Source organism: Aedes albopictus, chromosome 3 (genome assembly GCF_035046485.1).
Source record: "Aedes albopictus strain Foshan chromosome 3, AalbF5, whole genome shotgun sequence".
NCBI lineage: Eukaryota > Metazoa > Arthropoda > Insecta > Diptera > Culicidae > Aedes > Aedes albopictus.
The window spans coordinates 79,210,898-79,220,737 of NC_085138.1; the positions used below are offsets into that span (position 1 = coordinate 79,210,898).

Below are 9,840 nucleotides of genomic sequence, written 5' to 3' on the forward strand. Positions count from 1 at the left end.
CTAACCCACATTGCCCATTCAGGGGTCGGACTGGGCCTATTACCCCCCTCAGTTTGTAATATTCTCACCAACTTGGAATTATATTTTCCCGACACATAAATGACTTTGGGGTCTCCAGTTAGCCTAGTGGTTAAGGCTATGGATCGCCAATCCGGAGACGGTGGGTTCGATTCCCGTTCCGGTCGGGAAAATTTTCTCGACACCCTGGGCATAGTGTATCATTGTGCTTGCCTCTCAAGGTACAAAATTCATGCAATGGCAGGCAAAGAAAGCCCTCCAATTAATAACTGTGGAAGTGCCCAAAGAACACTAAGTTGGAGAGAGGCAGGCCAAGTTCCAGTGAGAACGTAGAGCCATACAGAAGAAGAAGAAGATAAATGACTTCGACAAATGTTCGATATACTAGGCAGCAGCATGATCAGTATAACTATATCAGATGACTTTAAGATCTGATTTTTACAGAACTGTTTGCCATTGCTTATACATTCAGCTATTCCAATCATTACTGCAAAGCACATCGGCCACATGCCCAAAATCAAAGCTTCCTGGAAGATATAATCCAAGCCCAGGGCCGTTCATCATAACTCTTTGTTTCTGACTAAAAATAAGCTTTTTCGAGAGGCTGCATTATAAATCTTTTCTACTTCGCCTCCCAAATTGATTTCCCCTACAGTTCCCCTATGACGTCGACTTTTCTCATTTTTTCGTTTGTGCAATATAAAACGATAAAATATTTAAGTAGACACATATAATGACAACCTATTCGGTCTAACGACCCTTTCGGCCTAACGACCCTTTCGGCCTAACGGCATTCGGCCAGCTCCCAAAGTAGAATGAAAGGGACGGGTCAGGGATTGAACCTTCTGCATACTGAACACCTGCTTGAAACGTTGAGCAGCAAAAGTCGGATTGATGACGAACGCGTTCAAAATGAAGTACTTGCGAGCGGGCGGCAACGACAGGAACAGCCTAGGGAGCAGCGTTACAATAGACGGGGACACTTTTAAGGTGGTGCAGAAATTCGTCTACCGCGGATCCTTATGAACGACAAACAACAACAAAGTTAGCCGTGAAATACGAAGGCGCATCATTAGTGGATGCCAGGTCTACTATGGGCTCCACAAGAACCTGCGGTCAAAAAAGATTCACTCTCGCATTAAAAGTACTATGCGTAAAACGCTGATAAGGCCGGTGGTTCTCTGGACTATGCTCGAGGAGGACAAGCAAGAACTCAGCGGACAACGTAGCTGAGGCAGGACCAGAGCCTAATGCCGGAATAGCTCCTACTAAAAGTCACAAAAAATGAACAGCTGACCTGGTAATACGTCAACCCCATAGTGGGCATTCGCCCAGAATATCGTTCGACGATGGCGCTCAGCGCCTCCATTGGGGCATAGGATGAAACATTTTATTTGTATCTATAGGTAATTCGTTTATTGTCAGTCATTCGTCATAAAATCAAATTCATTGTTAATCGTATGTTTGTATGTCACTAGCTAAGTCGAAGGCTTCTTCATTTGGGTCGACTATACACAATCTTGTATTATACAAAATATATTAAATGCTAAAGCGCTTGTTATTGATCTAAATCAACAGAGTAAACGAAGAATATCATTATCGAAATAAAACTTAAAAACGGAATCGTAAATTTGGTTTACTAACCTAGGGTAAAATTGCTCATAAATACAAAGAATTACAAAAAAAATAATACAAATACTTTAACTACTCTCCCCGGCGAGTTCTTACCTTGTTCCGCGTTGTCCTTGGCACGACTACCTCACCTGCTTCCGCCACTTCCGGAGAAACCTCCTTCGTCACCACCTTTCGACTGCTGCTGGTCGTTACTGTCGCCACCCTGTTCGCCTTCGTTCGCCCCCGCGTCTTCTTCAGATCGTCCTTCGTGGTTGCCGTCGTCGTTGCACTTCCACCGGACGAACGTACCGCCCTCAAAACAGCCGGAGATTGATCCGGCGTGGTGATGTCGATGACCGGCGAGGATGTGTCAAACTGAAGGCACGCCTTGGTCGCGTTGATTTTGCGTTGACGCGGTGCCGCGGTTTTCCGATCCGAATACTTCTTCAACGAGAGACATCCGTTTCGGCTTTCGTTAACGGAATTGTTCTGCGTGAGACTGGTGTTTATCACATCCGAGTCGTCCAGAACGATGACGCTGCTGTCTTTTGCGGAAGGTTTGCCGGAGGTGGACTCGCTAAGGGATTGGAGGAGCACATCCCGGAAAGAGCTATTGAAGGAATGGTTCTGTGGGATCTCCGGAGATTTCGATTCCTTGGAGATCAGTTTCGGGAAGGCCGGTGTCATTTTCGGCTTTTTTGAGGTCGCTGTCCGACATTTGTTCCCGAGGGATATCGAGATGGGAGTGCTGCACTTGACTAGGATATCTTTGAAGGACTCGTTGGAGGAGGATGTCTTCAGGGTAGGGCTTAGCTGGATTCGTTTCTTCCGAGTGGACTTCGGAGCTGCCGGCGTTTCGCCTTCTTGCGTCTTTTTGCGGCGGCCTCGCTTTTTCGGAGATTCCTCAGAATCTTTCGAGGATGCTTCCTGGGTAAAGAGCTTCTTTTTGCCCTTGATTGTTCCCGAAGGCTTCTCCGGTGTGTCGACGAAGATGCTGACGGGGTTCGGTCGCCTTTCCGAGGCACAGGACAATCCCGACATGGCACTGACCAGTTCCGATTCCTTGCAATAGTCTTTGGCAAGAGTAGTTTTCAGTCGCTTCCGAGCGACCAGCTTTATAAGATCATCCGCTCTGACGGCCGTCTTTGGCATTATCCTAGTGGTACCTACTCTTGGCGTAAACGCGTTCATCCTACCCACTTGCACAGATGGAGTTGGCGGACAGACCGGTCGTGGATGTTCTTTAATAAAGTTTTCAAATTCCGGAAATCGGCTCTCCTTCTCCCTAACCTGATTCAATAATCGCAAATCTTCCAATGAGGCGATATTCATCTTCACTTCTTCCATCAAGCCCTTGTCCTCTTTCGAAACTCCTTTCAACACATTCAAACTCCTATCGAATTCCCCCCGAGCCTGCTCGAGATCCCCCTCCTTGGCCCGAAATTGTCCACAATACAGAAAGCCCCTGGCCATCAACGTAGCAAACTCGTCCCACCCCACCAGACTAGAACCGTCAAATACCTTCTGACTTCGAGTCCAATGTTTGCCAACGGCGTCGTAAATCTCCTGACAGCGTCCAAGTTGACCCTTGAGGAAGGCCAACCGAGCGTATAGGGTCGCCACCAGCAGCGCCTGGCACTTGTACTGCGGAAAGCGGCAGTACTGACAACTACATCCGCCTTGATGGTAGATCAGATACTGGCGGTGATCGATCGGTTGATCGACCAACGGTCGAGGCGATGGGCTGCGGCTCTGTAAAGATACAAAAAAAACGAAATCTTAGCGATGATGACAATTACTATGGTGAGGATGAATTACCGTTGGAGATTTGGCGTATTTGACGGCTTTTCGAATGGGGTTCCTCGAGTTGGGATCGTCGGCGAGGGAGATGACCGGCACTTCCAGCGTCATGGCGGTAGGATCCTTCACTAGGGCTTTGTTATCCGATTCCAGCGGACGGAACATCAACAGACGATCCAGATAGGTGAGCAGCATCTGTGAAAAAGGTGAATGAAAGGCAAAAGGCTCGGAAGGTCAAGTCACATATACCAATCAACTCAGTTCAACGTATTGATCAAATGTCTTTAAGTGTGTATGTGTGTATGTATGTCTGTGTATAAAAAAGGTCACTCACTTTTAAGGCACTTCCCATTGAACGATTTTACGGATTTTTGGACGAATCGAACCGGAATTTCACCGCATTGTTTGGTATAGAAAATGGTTCGGATCGGTTGAGGCGTTTCGGAGTTATGGCCAGTTTAGTGATTTGGGTCAACACCGGTGGAACTGGCTATTTATAAAACTGAACCAAATCCCATCATGCGACACATAAAATTACGTAGGTTTTTGTAACCTTCAGCATGGTTGACGAATATTGTGCGGAAATCAGCACTGGAGACCAGAAATTCTAAGATGTCGGTCAAAAATTCAAGATGGCGACCTAATATTCAAGATGGCGGCTCAACATTCAAAATACCGGCCATGATGCCGGCTGTTTAATAGAGCTTTACGCTGTAACACCATGCAATATGGGTATAGTTGGTTTGAGAAAGATGTCTGGAGTCCAAAAATGGTGACCAGAATATCCAATATGGCGGTCTTAAATAAAAGGTGCGGCTATAAATTCAATTTGGCGGCTATTCAATGGAGTTTTGGCTCTGAAACCATGCAATATGGGTATATTTGGTATGGAGAAGTTGTTCGGAATTAAAAATTTATGCCCAGAATATCCAAGATGGCGATCTAAAATTTAAGATGACGTCCTAAAATTTAGGATGGTGGCTGTTTAATGGAGTTTAAGGCTAATAAAACATTCAATATGGGTGTCCCGTAACAACGGTGCGTTGCGGTGTAAGATCAACCACACCAAATTTAGATCTTGCTCTACATATTTTCCTGTTTAAAGCAATCAGGCAGTTATGTACATTCTAAGATCTAAGTTTGGTGTACTTTTTGCCTTTCTCGTACACCAAAGTGTACTGATAGGCTATATATTCACACAAAAAAACGAATTTTCGATAGAAGGCTCGGAGGGTCAAGTCACATATACCAATCAACTCAGTTTGACGAATTGAGATGATGTCTGTATGTGTGTATGTGTGTATGTATGTCTGTGTACAAAAAGGTCACTCACTTTTAAAGCACTTCCCATTGGCCCACTGGATTTTTCGGATTATAGCTCGAATCGAACCGGAATTTTACCGCATTGTTTGCTATTAAAAATGGACCAGATCGGTCAAAGCGTTCCGAAGTTATGGCCATTTGAGTGATCCGGACCAGCACCGGTAGAACTGGCCACATGTAAAACTGAACCAAGTCCCCGACCAAGCTCCATCATGCGACACATCAAACTGCGGCGATTTTTGTAACCTTCAGTATGGTTGACAAATTTTGTGCGGATATTAACACAAAAGACCGAAAATTCTACGATGTCGGTCCAAAATCCAAAATGGCGGCTCCAAACTCAAGATGGTGGCTGTATAATGGAGTTTTAAGCCCTAAACCATGCAAGAATGTGATTTTGGAGGCAAAGTGAAGAGTACGTCGTTTTAAGTGTACGCGGCAATGAAATAAATTTTAAATATTTCGATCGCTGCTGCGCCGCTGGAGAAATGAGAATACAACTACATCACGGCAGACTATGAAGAACTTGGTGAGATCTTTCTAAATTAAAAAACGTCATTTTATTCATACATGGGATATTTACCATACCAAATACGCGCCAGAAACAAAAATGCAAATTTTTGATTCAGGAAGTGTTAATGCATTTCAGATATCCAATTGATATCCGGATGCATCAATGCGGGGCTTACTGTTTCAGAAAACGACCTCAAGATGTACGTGGAAGCCTTGTCATACTTGAAATGGGTCGTTGGACGTGCAGTAGAGCTATCACCTTCGATCTCCAGGACTAAAACTGTTTGGATTGTACATACATACACATTTAAGCCCTAAACCATGCAATATGGGTATATTTTGTATGGGGAAGATGTTTGGAGTCCATAAATGGCGATCTGAGTATCCAAGATGGTGGTCTAAAATTCAAGATGGCAGCTCCAAATTGAAGATGGCGGCTGTTTAATGAAGTTTTAGGCCCTAAAACCATGCAATATGGGTATATTTTGTATGCGGTAAATGTCCGGTGTCCAAAAATGGCGACCTGAAGATGGCGTTCTAAAATTCCAAATGGCGGCTTCAAATCAAGATGGAGGCTGTTTAATGGAGTTTTAGGCCCTAAAACTATGAAAAATTGGTATATGTATTTGGTATATGGAAGATATCCGGAGTCCAAAAATGGTGACCAGAATATCCAAGATGGCGGCTCTAAATTCAAGATGGTGGTTGTAAAGTGGAGTTTTTGACTCTAAAACCATGCAATATGGTTATAATTTGTATGAGGAAGGTGTCCGGAGTCCAAAAATGGCAACCTGAATATCCAAGATAGCGGTCTAAAATACAAAATGGCGGTTCTAAATTCAAGATGGCGGCTGTATAACGTAGTTTTAGGCCCTAAAACCATGCAAGAAGGGTATATTTTGTATGGGAAAAATGTCCGGAGTCCAAAAATGGCAACCTGAATATCCAAGATAGCGGTCTAAAATTCCAAATGGCGGCTTCAAATCAAGATGGAGGTTGTTTAATGGAGTTTTAGGCCCTAAAACTATGAAAAATGGGTATAAGTATTTGGTATATGGAAGATATCCGGAGTCCAAAAATGGCGACCACAATTTCCAAGAGGGCGATCTAAAATCCAAAATGGCGGCTCCAAATTCAAGACGGTGGCTGTTTATAGCAGTTTTAGACCCTAACTGCATGTAATATGGGTATATTTAGTATAGGGAAGATGTTTGGAGTCAAAAATGGTGACCGCAATATGCAAAATGGTGGCCCAAACACCAAGATGACGGCTCCAAATTCAAGATGGTGCCTGTTTAATGGCGTTTTAAGCTCTAAATCCGTGTCATATGGGTTTATTTGATATAGGGACGAATTGTGGACTCCAAAAATGATGACCAGTGGTGGCTGCTCAATGGAGTTCTGGGCTCTAAAACCATGCAATATGGGTATATCTGGTATGGGGAAGAAATGTGGACTTAAATCCAAAATTGCGGCTCAAACTTCAAGATAGCGGCTTTTTGTTATGGTGAAATGGGAGAGCGTCCAGGTACATTTTTGACTCACATTTTTGAGAGCACCGATCTCGTCATCCACAAAACGCCCGAAAATGAAAATGCTACTCAATGTTTATCACGAGTGAGCAAGGCTACTCATTGCTTTTCAGCTCTGTTTGTTATTTAGATGACGAGATCCGTGCTTTCGGTATTTGCAAGGCAACCATTGTGATGGCCATCTTTGGATTCACTCATATATGTCCTTAAGACATATAGGCGCAAACATCAAAGCTACATAAACGATATGATTTCTGGTGCCATGTAATGGATTTTTGTTTAACGTATGAAAGTGCGAGTGTGTCACTTGAGTTTTATTGAAATGTGTTTTCGAAGGCACGAGGAAGGCGCCATCACCGCTAGGTGGCTTAATTAGGGTTTTCTGAATGTGTTATATTTGAGTTTTTACTGCTAATTAACATTTTATTTCCGGAGGATTCAGGTAAATTTCATTTGTGAATAAATGCTAACCAAATATAATCAGAACATTTTAGTTTTCAAATAAGAAAAAGGTAAGAATGTTCTATCATATAATAAACAATCACACATATAAACAACATATCATATATGTATATCATATATTGGGAAAGGGAGGAACCATCAGGGCACCCGATTGAAACGAATTGGATAGGAGCCTGGGACTGCCTCCTCCTTGTTGTTAACAATTCGTGGATTGAGGGCGGGCTCTTCGACCCCATCTATTGGGAGTATTCTGTCAATCGAGGGCTTGATTTTGCAGTTGTTCGTGAAAACTTTCTTTTGGAAGGAGATTCTTTTCCCTGACGCGGGTTTCGTGCAAGTGTCTCTGCTTGCGGGTCCGCACAACCCTTTTTGGTCCTTCATACACGAGAATGACTGATCAATAACAGCAGCACAATCTTGATCAAATCGCTTTTTCAGATTATTCCAGTGCTATAGGCAGCTGCGTTGCTACAATAGATGGTAGAACAAAATCATCATCGTCATCATCATCAATAAAACATTCAAGATTCAATATGGGTATATTTGGTAATAGGAAGGATTTCCGTAGTCAAAAAATAGTGACAAGAATATTCAAGATGGAGATCGGGAATCCAAGATGGCAGCTGGCTAATGGAGTTTGATTCTCTAAAACCATGCAATATGGGTATATTTGGTATGAGGAAGAAGTCCTGAGCACGGTTGCAAAAATTCCAAAGCTCCCAACGAACGTGAGTTTTTGTTTTTGTCTTTTCACCACACCGCTTCTGACGTTGAAGCCCCTGTCCTTCACGGAGGCAATTGAAAAGCGAATAAAAATTCTCTCGTCGCTCACACTGGGGAGACGGCGAGGTTCAAAAGCAACATTTTTCCTGTGACCGGCACTCAAACGACAAAAATTCACCACGCTTGCTTATGGGCGAGTCGCATTCATGCGGCCGGTGTTGACATGAAGCATCCATCAGCGCAGAGCGTGTGTTGATGATGGTGCAGTCATTACCTCCACAAAGTAGGGGTAGGCGGGGCATAATGAGCAGCTTAAGCATTTTACCACCAAATCCAGTAAATTAAGTGCAACCAATGTGTAATTTTAACGTTCAATCCTCATTTAAACCTTAACTGACAAAAGCTAATCGTTGAAATTCCGAATAAAGTTATAAATATTGTAAAATTTTATGTTTTTAAAAACGTATAAAATCGCGAGTTGCGTTTTGGGGGTGGGGCATAATGAGCACCCTAGGTGGGGCAGGATGATCAATCCCAGTTTTGTACACAATCAAATGCTAATTGACTATTCTTGTCAATGATAAAGCATACCGGCAACAATCAATGAGAATTTGAAGGGATTATGGGGTTTAATTTGTAGGGAACTGTGGGGTTTTAAAGAGTCTACTATTGAGGAATTTTTAAACGACGATAATATACAGATACTGACATTTTCAAGCTAATAAATTGAAAGTGAATGACAAAACCTTACTATATGCATCAAAACAAAGAAAACCAAAATAAAAATTCGTTTGTTGAAGATGTTTACCATTTTAATTATTTTTTCACCAGTTGCTCATTTTGCCCCACCCTACTACCAACTCTTTGAAGCATATTCTTTCAACAAAATAATTTTACAAATAGTTGAAAAGTGTTACGAATACATTTCATTGGCTCAAGGAATATCAAGAAACTTGATAGATACCCACAAAATTGTTATTTCGATACCCAAAACCTTATTTTAGGTCACCTGGTTCTTATAATATTTTCCCGGTATATGGCCACTTTACGCATTTTGATTATTTTTTCAAGGTAAACGGCTATTTTGACTAATGTTTCGTCATCAATTCATTGGATTTTAGATAATTAAGCTACAATCAAGCAATTTGTTTTGTAAATTTGAAGATTTACAGTGAAAATACAAGGTGCTCATTATGCCCCACCTGCTCATTATGCCCCGCCTACCCCTAGTTGAATTTTTCTGCGTTCACTTTCAAGTATCTCACAGCGGAGCTGAAAATGAATGTCAAAAGCATTCAGTTCAGCAGAAATTAATTCAAGTGAATGAGATTTTTTCAACCCTGGTCCTGAGTTCAAGAATGGCGACCAGAATTTCCAAGATGACGGACTAAAATCCAGAATGGCGACTCAACATTCACTATAGGTAGCGGCTTTTTTAAAGAGGTTAAGGCTCAAACATCAAAAGCCACATAAACGAAATGATTTCTGACGCCATCCGTCATTCTCCTAATAGCTTCTGATGAAAACCAGAAGGAACTTGCTAGAGTACTTCCTCGAGGATATCCTGTAGAAACTTCATAAGTAAATCTCCATAAACAAAAACTGCAGGATGAATTTCTCAAAATACTCCCTAATAAACTTCTGGAGGATTTCAATTAGTAACATCTGAAAGAATTCCGCAATGAATTTCCAGAGGAATTCCAGAAGGATCTGCAGGAATTCCAATCGAAGCTAGAAGGAATCCAAAAAAGAGTTCCTAGATGAATTCTGGAAAGAGTTCATGAAGAAATCATGGAAGCAATTTCTGAAAGAATTCCAGAAGAATTTCCCAGAATGAGTTCCAAGAAGAATCCCA

The 9,840-nt window shown here is 42.3% G+C and overlaps 1 protein-coding gene across 1 annotated transcript in view; it reads right to left on the bottom strand.

The window, feature by feature from the left end:
- Nucleotides 1-1,555: 1,555 nt before the first annotated feature.
- The window catches only part of LOC134289960 (uncharacterized), a 26,674-nt gene continuing 18,389 nt past the window's right edge, over nt 1,556-9,840 (bottom strand). Inside the window, exons 4-5 of the mRNA XM_062856812.1 lie at nt 3,451-3,627; nt 1,556-3,384 (exon numbers count right to left, since the gene is read on the bottom strand). Coding sequence (XP_062712796.1) covers nt 1,723-3,384; nt 3,451-3,627 — 1,839 coding nt within the window. The 3' untranslated portion in view covers nt 1,556-1,722. The remainder of the gene's footprint in view (nt 3,385-3,450; nt 3,628-9,840) is intronic.